General features: G+C 34.8%; 1 protein-coding gene and 2 long non-coding RNA genes across 4 annotated transcripts; 1 reads left to right on the top strand and 2 right to left on the bottom strand.

The window, feature by feature from the left end:
• Positions 1–2,389: 2,389 nt before the first annotated feature.
• On the bottom strand, positions 2,390–4,377 carry LOC129908817 (brahma-associated protein of 60 kDa). 2 transcript variants are annotated; one of them, XM_055985621.1, is made up of 4 exons: positions 4,255–4,322; positions 4,040–4,166; positions 2,754–3,977; positions 2,390–2,695 (listed from the first exon to the last, which is right to left on the bottom strand). In XM_055985621.1, the coding sequence occupies exons 2-4, from the start codon at positions 4,160–4,162 to the stop codon at positions 2,540–2,542; spliced, it is 1,503 nt and encodes a 500-aa protein (XP_055841596.1). In that variant the 5' UTR covers positions 4,163–4,166; positions 4,255–4,322; the 3' UTR covers positions 2,390–2,539. The 2 variants fall into 2 exon arrangements, with proteins under 2 accessions (XP_055841596.1, XP_055841595.1); XM_055985620.1 differs by having other exon boundaries at positions 4,040–4,377.
• A 3,272-nt stretch (positions 4,378–7,649) lies between these two features.
• On the bottom strand, positions 7,650–7,950 carry LOC129908841 (uncharacterized). The gene is made up of 3 exons (XR_008771347.1): positions 7,934–7,950; positions 7,789–7,842; positions 7,650–7,699 (listed from the first exon to the last, which is right to left on the bottom strand). It is a non-coding gene; the product is annotated as an uncharacterized LOC129908841 (long non-coding RNA).
• A 784-nt stretch (positions 7,951–8,734) lies between these two features.
• LOC129908836 (uncharacterized) lies at positions 8,735–10,083 on the top strand. The gene is made up of 3 exons (XR_008771341.1): positions 8,735–9,545; positions 9,619–9,718; positions 9,782–10,083. It is a non-coding gene; the product is annotated as an uncharacterized LOC129908836 (long non-coding RNA).
• The last annotated feature ends 12,740 nt before the right edge of the window (positions 10,084–22,823 follow it).

Genomic DNA, 22,823 nt, shown 5'->3' with positions numbered 1-22,823 from the left:
TGAACAAGTATGGTGGGGCACTTTTGAACATGTTCAAAACCGCCCGAGTAGTTTGTATCAGACATTTTAAGGACACTTGAATGTGTTTTATTTAATAAATCGTAATGTTCTTATAAAAAAAATAATGAAACTAGCATTTGTGAGCAAAATTAAAGAAAAAATAAGAATATGTACAACATAATTGAGGATTTAAAAAAATGCCTCAATTCTTCAAGTTCTGCTAGACTGTTCTCAATGAGAACTCGATAATATACCGCTTAAGCGTTATAGAAATTAAAGTCAAGCTACCTACACCAATTAATGCTCCTGGTACATGAAGAACATCCGCTTTGTTAACATTTGGATTTAATGTCTAGAAATATATCTATATATTTAAAATAAATCTATTTTACTCTGAGAAGCATAAATGGTATGAATACCATTTTTCTAAGATATATTTTAAATGAATTTTTCTTGGTTTTTGTTTTTCTTTTGAACTTATAAATGTGATAAACTGATAACTATAGTTTAAATTTTAATGTTATTTTTTCTGAGTTTTTATTATTTGTTGGTTAATTGAATATGATATAATAATCAATTTGGAGTTTTTGTGTGTTCTTATTAAAAAACTAATAAAAAGATAAGTATAATTTATTCATTACAACGAAACTAATACTGTTGTTCAAAAGTGCCCCTTCCATGTTCAAAACTGCCCCATACATGGGGCACTTTTGAACATAAGAGCCTATATTTTTAAAACATCAAAATTCAATATAAATAATTTGTTTAACTTACCAAATGTTCTTTGAAATCGAAGTTCAATGTTACTGTTCAATGTTAGTAAACTTTACAGATCAAGAAAACGAACATATTTCGTTCAAGCAGTAGTGAAAGCAAAAAGTGTTCAAAACTGCCCCACTCTCCCCTAACCGTTATTTTAATGACTCGAATGCATTTTCGTTGCATAGAGTTCGTTTAATTTTGACACCTCTCGACTGGTATTGAAATCCACAAATCTCGCACTCCCTCCCACAATTCTTCCGAATTCTTCGGTTTCACCTCATGGACCTCATTTTCTACATTCCCCCACAAGTTTTCAAAGGGGGACCCTTAGATCCTCTTGGGATCTAAGGGTCGTCGGGAGTATGTGAGAAGATCAAAAAATGCATCAAACGATCCACGATACACCGTGAAAACGGTGAAGCATGTCGGTGCGAAACTGATGCTTTTCATACAACGGGGTTGGGCCTATTTATCCCATCAGGGGTATAATGGTGTACGTAAAAATTCTCGAGGAGGTTATGATGCCCTATGCTAAAGAGGAAATGTCTTTGGTTTGAGTATACCGATAACACAAGTCAACAACGTTTTTGCTGCCGAGACTAAGATATACTTTTCTAAAGGTTTTTGTTGTGCTGAATTCGAATCTGAAGTCAAAAACATCCTATCAGCTCCCGTTTTTGAAATATTACCATTAGAAGATGCAAACATAACTACTTTTGAGGTTATGCTTTTATGTGAAGAAATTTTTTTTATATAAAATTTATTACGGTTTCTGTAAGAACTGTTTTCCTTCTTTCAAGAATTTTTTAAATCTGTTCGATATCTTTTTTATTGTTCGACATATCGTCAGTTTTATGGCTTATTGTAATGTATTACGTTTTCATCTCCTTTTTTGATAAATTAAGCCAAACATTCTTGCTTCATTTTAAGATATCTCGCGCAATAAAAAAGATATTGCAAAGATTTAAACGGGTCTCGGAAGAACGAAAATAGAAACCGTTATAATTTATATTTAAAAAAATTTTCTTCAAATTAAGGCATAGTACCAAAAGTAGTAAAAAACGTTTTTTTGCATTTTCTAACAAAAATATTTCAAAAACGTGAACTGCTAGGATATTTTTGACTTCGGATTCGAGTTCAGCACACCGAAAACCTTCAGAAAAGTATATTTTGGTTCATATTTTTGTTAACTTCAAAATAAGTCAACACGATTTTTTTTTAACTTTTTCAAAAACGGGAGCTGATAGGATATTTCTGACTTCAGATTCGAGTTCAGCACATCAAAAACCTATAGAAAAGTATATTTAAGTGCCCGCACCAAAAAAAAAATTAAATTTTGTAGACCAGTGTAATATTGTGGCTCAAAGAATACTTCGAAAGGGGCAAAATGATGGTTTCAGGAGAAAAAGGTATGCGGTATGGAGTTGCCCGCACAATCCCCGACCCTAACCGCTTTGAAAACGGTAAAAAATCAATCTTAATTTTTTTTGGTAATATTAGTAAAATACTTTAATTTGTTATTTAAAGTTTTGTGAAATATATTATAACGTTGTTAATATTAGCCCTTTTGTTTTATTTCAGGAGCACTGCTATTTTTATGAACACAACTGTAAGTCCTAAGATCTCATATCGTCAATGTTCAATGCCAAAAGTAACTCTTTTTTATTCTACTTTATTTTATTGTTATGCGAACAGCATTCTTAGAAATAAACGCTATAGACATTCCAAATTATAAATGTTACTGAATTGAAAATACAGGAAAGAGTACTGACTGCTTTTATGAATTACGAATGCCTAGTGCGTGCTCAAGTTCGGCACGTTTCTGATTCACTTTTGTGAAGAAATATCGTGAAACGGCTTCGTGTGTCCAAGGTTGATAATAGAACTCAGCGCGGCGTTCCTCTTCCGGATTACCCACTACATCTGTCATGGACTGAAATAGATAATTTCAGTTAAACATGTAAATCCAGAAAAACTTATAAATTGGTTACCTTAATATCTCTTGTTTGACTAACAATCCAACGATGTATAAAGGTCTGCGGATCCTTGGCAAAGCTCAAAAAGAACTCTCTGTTGGTCTTCAACTGATTTATGGTATCAACTGTTTCGTGAATCTTCGAATCTAATCCCTGAATCTCCTGCTGACTTGAAGTGCTGACCAAAAAGTTGTTCATTTGGTTCTTTAATGTGTCGTCAACCTCTACATCAATGTCATAGCAAGCTGTTTGTTTGTTTTCCGCTCCACTTTCAATAAAGTGATTGATAACAATTGGGTCCGGTGGATGCAGGAGTGGATTCAGTCGCTGTGGTATCTCAGCAAATTTCATTCGAGGACAATTAAAAATTTGTTCAAGATACTTGTCACAATTTATGTACTCGCGTTCATGTGAATCCTGCAGCTTATGCGTCTTTATGTATTGCCAAAGGGCAGAAATGATCACTGGACGCGTTTGCGTATGTACACCCAGCAAACGGGCTAATCTGGGATCCAACTTGAACTGAAGCGGTTGATAATCAAGCAGAAGCAGGATTGTACATCGAACATTTCTGTCACCAGGTCGTTTTACTTGAAACCCATCAGTTTCTTGAGTTGTATGCGTACGATGCCACTCCACCAGGTGGTTATCGGGGCCATATAGTTCTTTGTCAAGTTCAATAACAAGTGACTTGAAAAATGAAGAAAACTTTCTCTTGATTTTAGTGGTTGGATCACCTTTGTTATCTTCGAGTAATCTACCTTCAACTCTCAACTCCCAGGAAGCAACAGCGCCTTCTTCTCCTTCGCCTGTAGGTTCTTTACTGGGGTAAAATGTGTTCGAAATGAAAATACGTAGTTTTCGTTTTTGTTTCATTGGGCGTTTTAATGCTTCTTGAATATCCAGTCTTTTTCGCATTATTGTAGCGTCCAACTTTCTCTCAAATGTCAAAAGGTCCATGTAGGCTTGAGATTCTGGGACTAAATCTCTCACTTTCTGGGGGAGAATCTTGTCGGCAAGTTTCTTTTTTTTCTTTACAGTGACGCAGTCACCTTTCCCCGGTGTTTGACTAATACTTCGAGGTTCTTGAGAGCGTTTGACACTAGCACCGGAGCCACTGCTCCGAAGCCCACTTTGAAAACCAGGCTGTGAGGTACGTTGGTGCATGGGAGTCCCACCAGGAGAAGACGCGTTTCCTACTGGAGGGGAAGGATTTTGATGCAAAGAAAACCCTCGTTGCTGTTATAGAAACAAAGGCTATTATAACATGTGTATATATTTTGCAAATTAATTTCTCTTACCGGGAAACTGCTTCCAGTAGTATATGGTCGCATCCCAGTCGATTGAGTTGGCGGCGTTTGATATCTAGGCTGACCCGGAACAGAAGCCTGTCCCGGCGCAGCCGAGGTGAACCTCTGCGACATAATGCTTAAATTTAAATAAAATTAAGTAAATGAAAATTAAAACCGAATAGACAAATAGTATATCGGCGCTGCAGAAGCAAAATTTGTCTTACAAAATGGCGATTGTTAGATTTTAAAACAATTTATACATTTTGGTTTGGTCATCGACAAACTATACTAAGACTAGAAACTCAAATCATTTTTGCCTACAAACTGCGAGTGATGACAGGCCGCCTCCACACCCTTCAAGCAAACAGGTCCGACCTTGGTCCGAACTCGCTCCGCTTCAGGCGGAGCTGAGTCTGACTTCGGCTCAGAAACGGGTCCGAAGGTGGCTCAAATTAGTATGGAAATTATAATCACCGCGGACCCGTTTTATATGTATTGGTTTTTTCACCACGATTTCTCCTTCGACTTTGTGTTCATATACAAAAAGTTGCAAGTGTGTTAGTGCAACCCCGTCTTTCGCGGTCGGAGGTCGGAGTGTCTTTTCTGATCTCCGTTTTCTTGCTTGAAGGGAAATCTCTTGTGGAGGGGGAGGCTCGCCATTTCTTGTTATGATTCAATGTAAGACAATCGTGTCTTCGATTTTGTCTGAACACGGATGTCTAACAACAAATTTGACAGATGTGTTTTTTTTTCATTTGGAAGGGTAGTTTTTTCATTATTTTTTGTCTTCTTCGGCAGCCTGACGCCACCAGCACCCACATACATTCAACATCCACAATTTGTCGAATTACATCGAGTTCTCCTGCCGCTGACCTTCACCAGAAAATAGTTATAAAAATTGTGTTTGTGAAAATAAAATAAAGAAAAGAAAAAAAATAAAACAGTTTCAGTGAAAAAAAAAAAATAAATCTTGTTCTTTTTTTGGTCGCAAATGCGAAACGTCATCCTTTTTTTATTCCTCTTTCTGGTAGGTTTTCGCTGCTCCGACTCAGGTCCGCCTTCAGCTCCGTTTTCTCGAAATGGAGATTTTCACCACACTAATACATATGCAATCGACTTCGCGGTGATTATAATTTCCATACTAATTTGAGCCGCCGTCGGACCAGTTTCTGATCCGAAGTCGGACTCAGCTCCTCCTCAGGCGGAGCGGATTCGGACCGAGGTCGGACCTGTTTGCTTGAAGGGAGGTACATAGAACATAATTTGTCCAGCCAAGAAAATAAAAATTGTTATGTTGTAGATTTTAGACATTGAGTTAGAGAAAAATATCTCCTGTGGAGGCGGGGTGTGACTCTTGAAGCGAGAAAACGTAGCTCAGATTTGACACTCCGGCCTCAAAATGCGAAATACGGAGTTAGACGAGGTTGCACTCACACACTTGCATTTTTTTGTGTTCATACACAAAAACCAATAAAGAATCGTGGTGAAAAAGTAAGAAAAGGAAAAAAAAATAAGAAAAGACAAATAGCATCATTTTGTTTTGGATATTTCTTGCAAGTGTCTCATCTCGTGTGGTCGTCTTGTATTTTAATTGTTTTTAGTATTTAAGGCCGTGTGTGAATTGCGTTAAATAGTAAACACCATGTAAAATTTTTGACACTACTGAGGTGAACAAAAATATTTCAGCTGTATGGCTTATTGTTAAATATTTTTCTCTGCCTCTTTTCTGCCATGAAACTCTTGTTTAATATAAAAAAAAAAACCATCTGCAAAAAAAAATTTAACTCAAATTTAACCAGGTCCCAGAGCCCAATAAATTTTTAACAGCTGAAAATTTTTTATTCACCTCAATAGTTAGTTAAGGTTAAAATTTTGTCTGCCTTTTTTCTGCCATGATACTCTTTTTTAATAAAAAAAAAAAAAAAACAAAACCATCTGCAAAAAAAATTTAACTCAAATTTAACGAGGTCCCAGAGCCCAATAGATTTTTAACAACTGAAATTTTTTATTCACCTCAAAAGTGTCAAAAATTTAACACGGATTTAACTATTTAACGCAATTCACACACGACCTAATTGAGAATCGCAGCATTGAATGTGAAGTGTTTACGTCATAAACAAAAAATACCAAGACTGGAAACTGAGCGGTCTAATGACGTTTGCCTACAAGCTGCAAGGTGTGGTGAATGTCGTCAATCTATTGTGGTGCTCTTGTTAGATGTGTGGTGAATGTCGTGAATCTATACCCTTCAAGCAAACAGGTCCGACCTCGGTCCGAATCCGCTCCGCCTGAGGCGGAGCTGAGTCCGACTTCGGATCAGAAACTGGTCCGAAGGCGGCTCAAATTAGTATGGAAATTATAATCACCACGAAGTCGATTGCATATGTATTGGTGTGGTGAAAATCTCCATTCCGAGAAAACGGAGCCGAAGGCGGACCTGAGTCGGAGCAGCGAAAACCTACCAGAAAGAGGAATAAAAAAAGGATGACGTTTCGCATTTGCGACCAAAAAAGAACAAGATTTATTTTTTTTTTTTTCACTGAAACTGTTTTTTTTATTTAATTTTGGCAAACGAAATTTTCACAATATATACAATATAAAATACAATACATTTTTTTCATTTTATTTTTTTTTTTGTTGTTGCTGCTGTTGTTGGTGTTTCTTTAGATGCCCAATCGCATGTTTCACCTTCTGCCTTTTTCTTCATCATTAGAGATTACATCTACAACACAAACAGAAACACATCACTTTAATCCAAACACTTTGAGCGATATATACAACATACATTTTTTTGGTTTCCATATTGTTAATAGTTTGATATAATTGTTTATAATTATACTTATATTTTATTAACAACGACACGTGACACGACGCGACTAAACACTTCAACAAAAAATAACAAAATGACGCTTTTGCTTTTGTTGGCTATGTCTGTCTACTTTTTTTTCCTTTTCTCAGTTTTCACCACGATTCTCTTAGACTTTGTGTTCATGAATGTGTATGCATACACAAAAAGTTGCAAGTGTGTGAGTGCAACCCCGCTTTTCTCGGTCGGAGGTCAGACTGTTTTTTCTGGACTCCGTTTTCTTGCTTGAAGGGTAAATGTGTGCATGTTAACGTCATTTACCAACATGGTGGCTTTCACATATATTCACAGCCAACACTGTACAAAAAAGGGTTTTGGGGGGTAAGACGTACGAAAGTTTCCAGTCTTGGTATAGTTTGTCGATGGTTTACGTCATAAACAAAAAATACCAAAGCTGGAAACTTTCGTACGTCTTTCCCCCCAAAACCCTTTTGTGTTCAGTGCTGTCTGTGAATATATGTGGAAGCCACCACGTTGGTAAATGACGTTAACTCGCACATATTTATAGATTCACGATATTCACCACACATCGGACACGAACACAACGATAGGTTCACGACATTCACCACACCTCGCAGCTTGTAGGCAAACGTCAGTTGACCGCCGAGTTTCCACCCTTCAAGCAAACAAGCCCGACCTTGGTCCGAATCCGATCCGTCTCATATTTGTTGAAGTTCTTCGCGTGTCGTGCTCGTGACTCGTCAAAAATAATAATAATAATATTATTAATATTAATTGGAATAAAAAACAGGTATGCATTGTTGCGGACGCCTGGGGAACTGCCTCCAATCGATGCAAGAAACCTAGAATGAAAACAGAAATAGAATTAATTACAAAAAAAAAAAAAAGGAATGTAAACATTTCCTGAGAGGAAAATGTTTGGACAACTTACCTGCTTGTGACGAATCCCTGGATGAGTACTCCAATTAGAAATTGTTGAAAGAACCTGAAAAAGACAAAATAATTAATATGAGTTTTATAAATAATAATATTTAACAAAAAAAAAATAAACAAAACAAGAATTCTTTATTACCTACCTGCCATGTTGAATTTGTAGTGATGGGTACCTCATACATGAGGCAATACAAATGTCCCATACACCACTCTGAAATGTCCCATCACCTCAAAGCAAAAAAATGTATTACCTCACACCTCACCACAAAAACAAAAAAATATCTCTTTACTCTTTCGTCTCCAGAAAAAAACTTATTCGTATTTCTCTCTGTCTCTTCTCATGATGATGAGCAGATGAAGAATGAAATTGAGTGTATGAGGAAAAGGAAAATCATGAATGTACCGCGCCACGAAATGTGTGTACATAATGTATGTGTATGAAAAAATGCATGAAGAGTAAAGAGTACCAATGTTTTAAAATGAAAAATAAATAAATGTATGAGGTTTTGTGTTATGGGACATTTGAAGTAGGTACGTATTTTGAGGGGAGAAAATTAGAAGTAATGAGGAGGAGGACGTGACGTTTGTTTTTTTTTTTTAAAGAAAACGAGGAGGACATACGACAATGTACTAAAATGAAACCAATAATAAAAATATGAAAAAGAGAAGAATGAAAAGAAAGAAAGGAAAGAAAAGAAAGAAAAAAAAGATAAGAAAGAAAAGAAAGAAAAAAAAAGAAAAAGAAGAATAAGAAAGAGTTGTAAATTGAATGAGGTTTGTTATTGTTATTTTTAATTTTTTTTTTTTTTGTAATCGAAATTGTCCACTAAAATTGGTTTGTCCCATGGGACATTTGAGGTGGGACAAAGTACCACCTCATTTCGAAAAATGAGTACCTCATACAAACTCATTTTAAATTCGTGTCCTACCCATCACTATGAATTTGCCATGTTCGAATTTGATGTTTAATAAATTATAGTCTATGGACTGACACCGATCAACAATGGTTCAGACTTCGTACTTTATATGGTTACATGAGGGTCGAGTTGGATGGGTCAATTCGTGCCTACCTTTCAAGCAAACAAGTCCGACCTCGGTCCGAATCCGCTCCGCCTCGGACGGAGCTGAGTCCGACTTCGGCTCAGAAACGGGTCCGAAGGTGTCTCTAATTAGTTGTTTTTATTTGTTCAATACGTACTTTTTGTTGATGTTCATGTTACGCGTTATAATTGTAGTTTTAGGTACAAACCAAAGTTTAACTTCCCATTCTCAATAGGACAGTATAATAACACCCTTAACCTAACAAGCCATCTATCGGTTGCTGGTTATAACAAACCAATATGAGTGTTCAGTTTTAGTACGTATGAACGTGCCCGATATTGAATTTCGAATTCGAAGATAGAAAAGGGGAATATAGAAATGCTCACCAATACCTAGATGAGGGTATATAAGGTTTATATTGAGAGATGTGAATCGGGTGATGTTTGTCCAGTTAGATTTAACATGCGGTACCAATTTTTGGAGCTATTCCGCCAAATGTCAAAGTGGTTTTCCCTTACATTTTTTTTTTCTTTAAGATCGGGCTTTTGACATCTTGCCGAACTCGGGTCATTCGAAAGTTAAACAAGATTCAGATCGGTTGAGCTAAAGCTGCTAGTTTTTTTGAATAAAAATATTAAACCAAACTAAATTGAAATAAAATTTATTTGCGTTAAAAATAGAATAAAATTAAGAAATAGTGAAAAGTTGTAACCGGTAAATTTTGAAATTTAAATCAAAGTGTGTGCTTTAAATTAATATGTTTTTTTTTGCCATTTATTTTTATTAGAAATCTAAATACTATTTAACTGTTTTTCTGAAGTTAATTTGCTTCAAATTTTTTGTGGGTGAACCAGAGAAATATATATTTTTCTAAATTGATAAAAGTGGTGAGTTTGACAGAATTTTTATTTTTTTATTGAAAGGTCTTAAATAGACGTAAAATTTCCTAGGTTGATTTTAGGCGGTCCCAGATTAACGTACCAGGACTGGGCCGCCGCACCATTTTTAAAAATAAAATAATAAATTATCTTCGGTTTTATTGGTGAAAACTGTGCCAATTCGAAGGATTTGGGAGTGGGACTGAAGTGTCCAAACTAATTCCCCCCTGCATTCTGGATCCGTCCAAGGGAGCACCCCGGCTGGCTGAAACGCTGGTCCGCCAAAAGGCACCTAAAACGAAACAACAAAAAGAAAAATTACTTATATACCAAAAACGAGGTCGCAGTGAGTTGTTAAAACAAAAAAAAAAAAATATTCAAATACACCACCTAAGATAAAAGAAAGTTCACCATACCAACACGAGTCCAACAAAATCGGGACCGTTGTAAAATTTATGTGTTTGTGTTTGTTACTATTTATTAATTATTTATTTTTTTTTTGCGTCTAAGTTTCAACTACCTTTTTTCAATATATATATTTTTTTTCTTCTTAAAATTCTACAATCCTAAAATAATCTTTGTAAGTGATAGAAAATAATTCCTCAGAGGTCGGCGCGTTGTCTGAAATTTTTTGTTGTTTTTTCCTAGGGGTAAAAACCAACCTCCAAAGAGCTCTCTAGGGGTAGGGAATCCTGGGACGTTTTTTTGTTGTTTTTAAGTTAGTGTTAGTACCACAAAGGGTATCTTAGTTTTTTTTTGTTGTTGTTCTGTGACTGAAAGGAATCATTTTTTTGTCGCGTTTTGCTTTTTTTCTTAGTGTCAATTTTTTTGTTAATTTATTTTTTTTGTTAATTTAAATTATGATAAGAATTATTTCAAATCTGCTACAAATGATTTTTATAAAGAATAAAACTTGAAAGACGCCCATGTTTTTTTTTGGAAAAAAAAAAGAAAAGTTTTGGTTTTTGTTACTGTTTCACTTGGGTGAAACCATGATACTTTAAATAAATTTTCAGGGGGTGCAGATGGTAGCTGAGTTTCAACGATGGTAAGGACCTGATCCTGCTGGAACGACAACGCGTTTGGGAGAATCCAAAATGGCCGAGGATTCTCATGGTTGGGTGGGTAAAAGGCCACACTGCAACAACACCGGCAGTGCCCTTGGGGTGGTGAACGTCCGTCCGCGTCAACTTTTGAGTTTAGTTGTTAGTACACCGGCCTGATTTATGTTTTTGGCTGCTGGTGAAGTTTACTTCCGGGAACAAGATCCCCCCCATATCCGACGAGCTGATGCTGCGCAAAGCAAGCAGGCCAAGTTCTCGGGAGTAGACACTCTTTCCCTTTTCCTGGTGTTCCTCTTTCCTTTTCCAGATGTTCCTGTCACGGTATGGTAGTCTTGCTGCCTTACCGACTCTTCCTCTTCCACGCTCCTCTCCCCTCCACCAACCAGCAACAGCATTGCTGAAAGGTAGCTTAGCAAATTTCTAATCAATAATTAATCTTTTTTGTGTTTTTCGTAGGAAGTCATCTTCTCCTGCAGCCTGACGCCACCACCAACCACGAACAACATTCAACAAATAAAATTTTGGAAAATCAATTATTCCTGCCGCTGGCCTGTATGCTGTTTCTCCAGAAAATAATTGTAAACATTTGTGTTTGTGAAAGTTAAATAAATAAAACAATTTCAGTGAAAAAAAAAATAAATCTTGTTCTTTTTTTGGTCGCAAATGCGAAACGTCATCCCTTTTTTGTTCCTCTTTCTGGTAGGTTTTCGCTACTCCGCCTCGGGTCCGACTTCGGCTCCGTTTTCTCGGAATGGAGATTTTCACCACACCTATAGATATGCAATCGACTTCGCGGTGATTATAATTTCCATACTAATTTGAGCCGCCTTCGGACCAGTTTCTGATCCGAAGTCGGCCTCAGCTCCGCCTGAGGCGGAGCGGATTCGGACCGAGGTCGGACTTGTTTGCTTGAAGGGAAGCAAGAAAACGGAGCTCAGCAAAGACACTCCGACGCGAAAAACGGAATTGCACTCACACACTGGGCGCATTTACCAACCTAGGTGCTACGTAGTCGACTCGTTCTGATTGGCTCAAAAGATCTAAAAAATTAGTTGAAATTTCCCCTCCGACGTAGTCTAAAAATTTTCGACTTCAAAGCTAACTGACATTTCTCAGTCAGCTCCCTTCAAGCAAACAGGTCCGACCTCGGTCCGAATCCGCTCCGCTTCAGGCGGAGCTGAGGCCGACTTCGGATCAGAAACTGGTCCGAAGGCGGCTCAAATTAGTGTGGAAATTATAATCACCGCGAAGTCGATTGCATCAGGCTGCAGGAGAAGATGACTTCCTACGAAAAACATAAAAAAGATTAATTATTGATTAGAAATTTGCTAAGCTACCTTTCAGCAATGCATACCTGTTTTTTATTCCAATTAATATTAATAATATTATTATTATTATTTTTGACGAGTCACGAGCACGACACGCGAGGAACTTCAACAAATAACAAATAAATAACAAAATGGCGCTTTGTCATTTTCTTGCCTTTGTCTTTCTTTCGTCAGTTCTCCTTTTCGCAATTTTCACCACGCTTCTCCTTCGACTTTTGCGTTCATACGCAAAAAGTTGCATTTGTGTGAGTGCAACCCCTTTTTTCGCGTTCTGAGGTCGGAGTGTCTTTGTTGAACTCAGTTTTCTTGCTTGAAGGGTTGAAGGGAAAATACGTAAACCATAAACAAAAAATTTTTGCATTCCTTTAAGTTTTTTGGTAAGTTTATGGGTAAGAAAATTTTTGACTAACCAAAAAACTTAAAGGAATGGAAAAATTTTTTGCGATTTGCCATGAAACCCAAACGAACATAAGATTTTTTTTCATAGAGAATATTCACCAAACATGTTGAATTGATTTTAGGATTTCTCGGAGAAGAGAAGCGATATCGAAATGATTTAAACGGATTTTAAAAGAAGAAACTTAGTTCTTTAAGAAACCGCTACAAATGTAATTATAAAAAATTATCACGCAAGATTACATAACCTCAAAAACTGTTAAAAAAGGGTATTTTTGATTTTCTAACGGTAATATCTCAAAAACTTGAAATGATGGAATTTTTTTGACTTCGGATTTGAGTTCAGCATACGAAAAACCATTAGAAAAGTATAACCTGACTTCTATAAAAAAAAACTTTTTGATAAGTGAAATCAAATAGGGCAGAAAAAATAAACGGACTTAGTTCCGAATATCTGAAGATCTAAAAATGCCACTTATTTGATTAAAAAGCCGTTGAAAAGAGGCATATTTCTTTTTTGTTTTTTTTTTTTTATTATTTATTTAATTTTTATTTCGAATAAGATTTAAGTATAACAATTCATTATTAAATAACATACCTATTAGATTTCATAAATTAATTCAAAATAAAAATTTAGTGACATTTATATTTATAAAATAAACAGAGTTAATGTCACTTCAAGTAATTTAAACATACATATATTATTTGGGTGGGGTGACCCTTAATGGAAAAAAAGAAAATAATACTTCAAGCTGAGGTAGGTACAGTACATAAATATTAGAATATTGAAGTTGAGGTACCTATATCATCACAAAAAGGATTCATTTAATTACAAACACAAATCTAAAGCAAACATTTTTTTTTTTCTTTTATGAATTTAGATACATTTTTTAATTATTTAGGTTTAAGCATTTAGCAAGCATTCAAGGTTATTGGGTTGAAAATCAAAGAGCCATGCCTTTAAATCTTTTTCATTCTTTTTTGAAAAATTTGAAGTTCTTAGAGTCAGGGGTAATTTGTTGAAAATGCGACAAGAAGCTACACTGTAGAAGTTACGCAGCGCTGTGGTACGGTATCTGGGAATTGAAATCATGTTCATTGAATTTACTCGCAGATTGTGACTGTCAAAAAATCTAAAGTTACGATTACCAGACCTACAGAAAAAAACTTTAAGTACTTTGAAACAGTATAAATGACGTACAGGAAGAATGTTCAGATATTTGAATAGGGGAAAACTAGGATGCAAACGATTTTTGTTACACATAATCCTTAAGATACGTTTCTGAAGTATTAATAATGGCTCGATTTTGTTAAAATGAGTACCACCCCAACAAGTAACACCATACTGTAACTTGGACTGGAAAATACCATTATAGATTATGCTCAATAATTTCTTAGAACAAATTTTTTGTAAATAGTAAAAGTTTCTAACAGTTGATCTAAAATACTTTTTAAGCGAATCTGTGTGGTAGAGGAAAGACATCTTTGAATCAATTATTAAACCAAGGTATCTAAACTGGTTTACTACTTCGATCTCAAAACATTTTACACTACAGTCAAGATTATGACAAAAGTTATTCGAGGGAACACATGGGCAAGTGTATAAATTGAATCTCTGACATTCTCGTTTTAGAACTAATGATAAGTTTATGATCGGCAAACCACAGTCTCAATAGTTCTAGATCGTAATTTATGTCACTGATAAGATCCAAACGACTAATTGAACCATAAACGCACCCAACATCATCAGCAAAAGCAGTCAAGGCACCTTTAAATTTTAAAGAAAATAGAGAATTTATGTAGATTAAGAACAGAGTAGGTCCCAACACTGAGCCTTGGGGAACACCCAGATTATTGAATTGAAATTCACTTCTGATGTTATCTATTTTGACTTTTTGAGGCCTATTTTTTAGATATGAACGAAACCATTCGTTCATAAAACCACGAAAGCCAGCATATTCTAGTTTTGTTAATAATATTTCATGGTCCACCATATCAAAAGCTTTCGTAATATCAACGAATAAAGCTGCAGTGTTCTTTTTCATATCTAAATTTGAGTATATTACAGAACAAAAATTTAAAAGCGCATCTTCCGTCGATTTACCCGTTCTAAAGCCATACTGAATATTACTAAAGAAAACATTTTTTTCTAAAAACTTAAGAATTCTCGATTTTACGACTTTTTCAAAAACTTTGCTAAGAGATGAGAGTAACGAGATGGGTCTGTAGTTACATACATTATTTGAAGCCCCCTTTTTCAACAATGGAATAACATCTGCACATTGAAGAGCTGCAGGAAATATGCCAGAGGTGATGCTGAGATTAAAAATGTGGGTCAAAATTTCAACTATGAACCAAGCAATATTTTTTAGGTGGCAGTTCGAGATTCCATCGGATCCACATGAGTAAGAATTTTTTAGAGATTTAATAGATTGCATTAATTCCAGTGGTGTAATAGGCTCAAAGTAAAAACTGTCCCTCAGGAATGAATCATTTGTAGAACGATGATTACAGTTTGGCGATTGGTTTTGAGGTCTTAAAGTGTTTGCAATAGTTACAAAATAATGATTAAAACAGTTCGCAATCTCCTGCTTATCAGATATAACTGAATTGTCAATTACCAGTTCAGTAGGCTTTTTATTGGTAGCACCTTTATTAAGAATACCGTTTATAATACACCATTCGCGTTTTAAATCACCATCAGCAGAAGTGAACTGATTTTCATAAAAATTGTCACGACATTTAGGAATTTCCCTTTTTAATTCGGCACTCAAGCGTTTTACTTTATTTTTTAGAGTTATATTATTTGGATGTCTATAGCTTTTAATTCTTAATTTGTTTTTGAACTTAATCTTATTCAATAAGCTGTGATTAATCCAGGGTTTCAGTTTTTTTATGTTTTTCTTTTTTCTTATCGAGTAAGTACAGTTAGTTATATGTTTATTAAGAGTTTCCATAAAAACATCAAAAGATGTGGAAGCATTGATTTCTATAAGGACGTTATCCCAAAATTCAAACATGCTAGACCGTTAGATGCCAATAAACTCATATAACTAGAAATCGTTAAACTATCATCTAAAATATCGATGTTAAAATCCCCCAATATTATAAGATTTTTACCATGTTCATTATCTAAAATATTTGAAAATTCTTCCATAAAAACCGAAATGTTATATTTGTGCAATCTATACACACATAAAATATCATAATTTTCATGATCAGATTTAAATGAAATTTTTAAGATATCTGCACTCGAAACAACTAGATTACTTGACACACATTCATATTTTTCGTTTGCAAAGCAACCGATACCACCGGCAGCATAATTATCATTTGTGTTCGCGAAAAAATTAAATCCTGGAATGTTATAATCATTTAATTCAAAATCATAGATCCAGATTTCCGAGACAAAAATAAAACCAGGAATGCAAGCTAAACTATCCAAATGTGATACAAGAGATGCAAAATTTTCTCTCAAGCTTCTAACATTTTGATGAACGAAAAATATCTTATTTTTACAATATGTTTTATCAAAAAATACATTACCACAATTAGCATTTGAAAAATTAAAGGTGAAAAAATCATCAACAAGGTCTTCATTTAAATTCATTTAAAATTAAAAATTTGAAAAATTTGAAAAAAAAAACAAAAAATTGTGCACAGCACTATATTTTTGATAAATCATCAAAAGACCTTATTGTTATGATGCTTCCACCTTCCCCCTTTCGCATTAGAATTCTATTGTTCTTAAGCCATACATATTTGTACCCTTTACTTTTCTTAACCTCTCTTGCTTGCATTAATAAAGCTTGTGTGTACTTTGTAAGAGAATCGTTTATATATATATTCGATACATCACTGCTACTGCTGCTGCTGCTGCTGTCGCCGCCACCGCTTCTGTTGTTGTTGTTACTAAAGATGCTAGTATTTATCAGAGATACCCAAAAGAGATGAGAAACTTCTGACGTCATACGCGGTTTGCCTACAAGCTGCTTTAGACATTTTTGGATAAGTATGCGTGAAAAAATATACATTTTTGGCGAAGTATGCGTGAAAAATTGACATTTATGCTTAGGTGTGCGGAAAAACACCGTGGCTACACTATGTGTGTTTTTCACATTTATTCACGAATACAAAAGAGATTACAACAACACGAAATAAACAAATGGGTTTTGGGGGGTAAAACGTACGAAAGTTTCCCATCTCCTTTGGGTATCTCTGGTATTTATCAGAGATACCCAAAGGAGATGGGAAACTTTCGTACGTTTTACCCCCCAAAACCCATTTGTTTATTTCGTGTTGTTGTAATCTCTTTTGTGTTCGTGAATAAATGTGAAAAACACACATAGTGTAGCCACGGTGTTTTTACGCACACCTAAGCAAAAATGTATGATTTTTCACGCATACTTAGCCAAAAATGTATATTTTTTCACGCATACTTGTCCAAAAATGTCTAAAGCAGCTTGTACGCAAACCCGTATGACGTCAGAAGTTTCTCATCTCTTTTGGGTATCTCTGGTATTTATATTCTTCTTCTCCTTCTTTTTTGCGTTCATTATCTGCTGTTTGCGCTCGATGTCCACAAAGGTTAGGCAAATGATGGGTTTCGTAGATGATCCATGTGTTAATTTACGTGTATGTTTAATATAACACTTGCTTATGTCGTCATCGGTTACTTCCACAGACAATGCTTTCCGAAATATTTGTTTCGACATACGTTTGGAGTTGCTATCATCTACATCAGGTACACCAACAATTTCTATGCAGTTGCGTTTAAGATTTTGTTGTTGCCAATTTAGTCGGCTTTCGAGCTTGTGTACCTTCGATTTGAGTTCAGCGTTCTCATCACGTAGTTCTTTGATATGCTGCAAAAATTCTTTGTTGATTTCTTCTATGCTTGCAATTTTACGATAGACCATTTGAAGTGTGTATTCTTCTGGTTTATCATCAGAAATCGATGCTGCTATACCGCTACCAGTGCTTTTGTTGCCATCATCATTTATGTTCACTGTTTCTTCATTAGATTGTTGTTGGATTTCAAAATGCAGTGGTGTTTGCACATAAAGAGATCGTCGTCGGAGTATATTACATTTGTCACAACGATAATCTTTTCCATTAGCTTCAACATCTTGCTCTAGAATGTTTACACAAGCATAATGAAATGCACCTTTGCAGTCGACACAAATGACTTTTCGATTGCAATTTTTTGCAATTTTCTCTGAACAAGTGACGCACTTCATATTTAGTGGAGAGCTTTAAAAAGAGATGTGCACCCCACGACACTCAGTTAAGAACTTCTAAAAATAGAGCCATTATTTGAGTTTCTACCATTATTATTAACAGAGTTATTAACAAAAACGTGTGAAAAAGTACGTAAAAGTACGTTTTTTCATAACTTATTAAGCTCATAAAAAACGAATAGCTCGAAAGAAAATTTTTTTTCTTACTATTTAGACCCCAAGGAACATTTCTGCATCAAAACATATGGAGTGCAAGACACTTCGAGTAGTGTCGCGTTCAAAAGACCCGTGCGTGATGAGTCAAATGATTCAGAGGTTGCAGTTGCTGCAGACGAAACTGCTCCAACTACTGAACAATCAGAAGATCCATCACCGGGTGATGATGAATCACAATAGAATCTTGACGAACCTTTGGAAAAAGAGAATCTACTCGAAACGGAACAATGTAAAGATGAATTAAATGTTTTAATTTTTTCTATTCTACAATTCTAGAAAAGTCTGGGAGACGCGTTTGAAAGCTCAAGCTTGTTTTTTTTTTTTAATGCAATCTTTAAGTTTTGAAAAATACTAATTTATTTAACTTTTTCCGGGTGAAATCTTGTTCACGTGAAAATCCCGATAGGGCTGAATGAAATAAAAACACGATAGGATCTAAGAAAATCGTTCAGCCAAATTTACTAACTATAGTTTTCTTTTTTTTTCAAATTAACTGTTACTTTGAAATAATTCGGTTTATGCAGTAATAATGCAAAATAAAATTTAAAAAAAGAGTGATTTTACTTTTATATAATAAAAATCGTAACCAAAATGTAATTGTATTTTGGTTTTTTGTATCAATGATAGTTGAATAAAAGTAGAAATCAAAAAAAGTTGGATTTTGATTCAAAAAGTCTTATGCTATCCACCGGCGGAATATTCTCTAAATACTAACTTAACTCTGTTCTGGCATCCATCGGGGTTAATCCTAATCTATATTAACCCATACAAATATCGATTCTTCGGGATATATAAGTAAAATTACTTAAAACAAAATTGCTTTTCGTTTGTTTATTTTTTTTATTAATTGCATAAAAGATATAAAAGTTTTTCTTAACCAAAAAAACTTAGAGCATATGTCTAGTGATAAGAGGAAAATTTATGGAAAGTCATGGGCTTTTGATATGTAAGTACATCCCATGTCCAATCCCCATCAGTCACAAGTTTTTAAACACAACGATGAATGTGTATTTGAAAATTAAAAATGTTTAGTTTTTTTATTCAGTCAGTATACGATAATATTTTGTTGATAAGAGACGTGTATTTTTGCGCTCCATCTAAAGTTCTTTATTTTGTTTATTCTCGTCGTAATAAATTAATTTATTGATTCTTTTACTTATTCTAATTAAAAGTACTCTTAAATTTGACTAAGTGTCAACTAAAATTCAAGTGGTCTTTTAATAATTAACTTTTACAAATCCACATTTTTCATTCTGTGTTTTGACAACCTCCATCCAGTGCTTTTTTTTGTATTGAGTGGAAATAAAACTAATAAGAATAACTATCTGTTTCATTAGGTGTGTTTTTTATTACCACCGGTCTTAACTGGACAAAAAAAAACGCCTCGGGGCTTAACCTGAAATCTTGGCAGCACTGTATATTGAATGTTCCGAAAACAGCAGACACCACAAAAATTTAGAGTTGTCATATTTTTCGCTTTCATCCTTTTCTTGTATTTTTCATGTATGTTTTACAAAGAGATACAAAAATGTATGCTAGCAAAACTATTTTAATACATTTTGTCCTTCCAAACGTCAGTTTTCACGTTTTTAAACAAATTCTAAACAATTTATGAAAAAATTAGTTTGGTAGCACAGATTTAAAACTCTTCAAAAAGTTAAGCCCAGAGAAATCTCCGGGCTAAACAACTAAGCCCAAGGGGCTAAGGTGTTGTTGTATTCAACATGTAAATTGCTTAGCCCAGACTGCGTTATTTTTGTCTAGTTAAGACCGGTTGTAATAAAAAACACACCTATTATCTGGTTTGTGGTATTTTGCTATTGCATACTTCAGTGATTTGTATGAAATATTCTAGCAAATACTTCATATTGCATACTTTTGAAAGTACGTAGCATACTTTCGGGCTATTTGTGGTTTTATTATACCCCTTCAAGCAAGAAAACGGAGTTCAGAAAAGACACTCCGACCGAGAAAAACGGGGTTGCACTCACACACTTGCAACTTTTGGTGTATGAACACAAAGTCGAAGGAGAAATCGTGGTGAAAAAACCAATACATATTAAATCGGCTCCGCGGTGATTATAATTTCCATATTAATTTGAGCTGCCTTCGGACCCGTTTCTGAGCCGAGGTCGGTCTCAGCTCCGCCGGAGGTGGAGCGGACTCGGGCCGAGGTCGGACTCGTTTGCTTGAAGGGTCATCATTAGAGATTACATCTACAACACAAGCAGAAACATCACTTTAACCCAAACACTTTGAGCGATATATACAACATACCTTTTTTGTTTTCCATTTTGTTTATAATTTAATATAATTCTTTATAATTAATAAACTAACATTATACAAACAACGACACGAAACAAGACGCGACCAAACACTTCAACAAAAAATAACAAAATGACGCTTTGTCTTTTTTTTCCTTTTCTCATTTTTCACCACGTACATACATACACAAAAAGTTGTAAGTGGGCGCATTCACAAACCTAGGTGCTACGTAGTCGAGTTTCAACTAGCTTTTGGAATGCGAATTTGCACTACAAGGCTAGGTGCAATAAAAAAAAAAATGTGTTTTGAGTGGTTTAAATAGCTTTTTTTCTTTGAAATTCCTCAATTTCCTGATTTATATTCACATACTGCACAATTAATTTAATTTTATATGCTTTTTTCATCAATTCTACCAAAGGAGATGGGGCGTTTTTGGGCCATGAGCGTACATTAATGAGACTAGTCTCAAAATGAAGCTGGAGGTTAGTATATTCAATCTATGAATTTTTTTTCAAATCGTAAGTCAGGTTCTTGAGATACAAGGCTCCAAAGTTCGTTCTTGAAACCCTTATTTGACACTTTTATATGCAAATATCATGAGAACTACAAGAGGTATATGGATGTTTTTGATGTCAAATGAAAGGTGGTTTTAGTGCCTTTTTAACAATATAAAATACATATTACACAAAACAAAAAAACGGCGAACAAATAAAAAAATTAAAATATTATTTTAAAAAATCGATTTTTGTTGCGGTATAGCACTGGTTCAACCTTGTACCTTGAACCACATATGTAAAAATACGTAAAAATAGCCACATCCATGCATGAACCGAAACTGACCCGTAGCTAATCCGCCAAAATCGGTGGGTTAAATTACTGATCCGAGGCTGAACCACGTTTGTACAACTGGTCCTTTTTTGTCCAAATTATGTTAGAGAGACACAAAAACTGTAATTTCTTGTGATGAACTCTGGGCTACACTTTGTTTACATAAACTAGATTACAAAATACGTACTAAAGAAGATTTCCGATAAATCCACTTTTATCTCTGTTTTAGTTTAAAATATAGTTCTTGGAGCTTTTTGAAACTATAATAAACTGATAAGTTCTTTGAAATTAATGAAAATGGAATTAAATACAATAAACCAATGCTCTAATAAAATTGTTCTTTAAAATAACAACATCTTATCCGTTCCTTTTCTATAAGTGATCTCCCAAGTTTTTTTTTGAAAAGTGTATTAAACAATTGGTTTTCCCCACATAACATAACACAAATAAACAAGCTTCTAAACCGGTTTTAACCGCATTCTAAAAAATTAAAACAATTTTATAACTACACATGCGTACAAGCATATTTAATTTGAAAATAAATGCCATTAATGTCGACATGAATCGATTTTTTCAAATTAATATTCTACTTTTATTTATTTTTTCGCCGTTTCTTTGTTTTGTGTTATATGTATTTTATATTGTTTAAAAGGTTAGTACCTTTACTAGTACTTAACAACCTTTCATTTGACATCAAAAACATCAATATACCTCTTGTAGTTCTCATGATATTTGCATATAAAAGGGACAAATAAGGGTTATCAGAACGAACTTTGGAGCCTTGTATCTCAAGAACCTGACTTACGATTTGAAAAAAAAATTCATAGATTGAATATACTAACCTCCAGCTTCATTTTGAGACTAGTCTCATTAATGTACGCTCATGGCCCAAGTCCCATATAATTTTGCCCCATCTCCTTTAAAATTCAAATAGAATTTGTTTCCATCAATCAGCCCTTCAAGCAAGAAAACGGAGTTCAGAAAAGACACTCCGACAGCGAAAGACGGGGTTGCACTAACACACTTGCAACTTTTTGTATATGAACACAAAGTCGAAGGAGAAATCGTGGTGAAAAAACCAATACATATAAAATCGGCTCCGCGGTGATTCTAATTTCCATACTAATTTGATCCGCCTTCGGACCAGTTTCTGCCTCGAAGTCGGACTCAGCTCCGCCTGAAGCGGAGCGGATTCGGACCGAGGTCGGACCTGTTTGCTTGAAGGGAATCGAATCGAAAATGTGCATATTTGTATATATAGGTGGCAAAGCACTACCCTTCAAGCAAATATTGACAAGTGTAAAATAATGCGTTTTACACGCAAACACAATGTCCTGTCATATACTTATTTGTTGAACACGTCTCAATTATGTAGTCTTTCAAGTTTCTCTGACCTCGGTGTGGTGTTGGATTCAAAACTTTCATTCACTAGCCATTACAATTATATTATAAAAAAACTAATAAGATGCTTGGTTTCATTAAAAGATTTGCTCCTGACATTCGTGATCCTTATGTGCTTAAAATTCTGTATGTTTCATATGTTAGGTCTATTCTGGAATACGGTTGTATTGTATGGGCCCCATATTACGCGGTTCATGTCAACAGAATAGAATGTTTTCAAAGAAGATTTATGAGATTTTTTTTATATTTTCTTCCCTGGTCTAGTATGATTGATTTGCCACCATATTCACATAGACTTCAACTAATAAATCTTCCATCTCTTTCAAGTCATCGAGAGTACTTGCAATTCTGTTTTATCGATCAAGCTAAATATCTA

This window comes from Episyrphus balteatus, chromosome 2, assembly GCF_945859705.1.
Source record: "Episyrphus balteatus chromosome 2, idEpiBalt1.1, whole genome shotgun sequence".
Classification (NCBI taxonomy): Eukaryota; Metazoa; Arthropoda; class Insecta; order Diptera; family Syrphidae; genus Episyrphus; species Episyrphus balteatus.
The sequence above is the reverse complement of the archived record's forward strand: the minus strand, read 5'-3'. Positions and strand labels throughout refer to the sequence as shown.

Coding starts and splice junctions, on each gene's coding strand:
- LOC129908817 (XM_055985620.1), bottom strand. CDS start 4,162: ATGTCGCAGAGGTTCACCTCGGCTGCGCCGGGACAGGCTTCTGTTCCG. Junction 3,978..4,039: donor CTACTGGAAGCAGTTTCCCG/GTAAGAGAAATT, acceptor TTTCTATAACAG/CAACGAGGGTTTTCTTTGCA. Junction 2,696..2,753: donor GTCAAACAAGAGATATTAAG/GTAACCAATTTA, acceptor TATCTATTTCAG/TCCATGACAGATGTAGTGGG.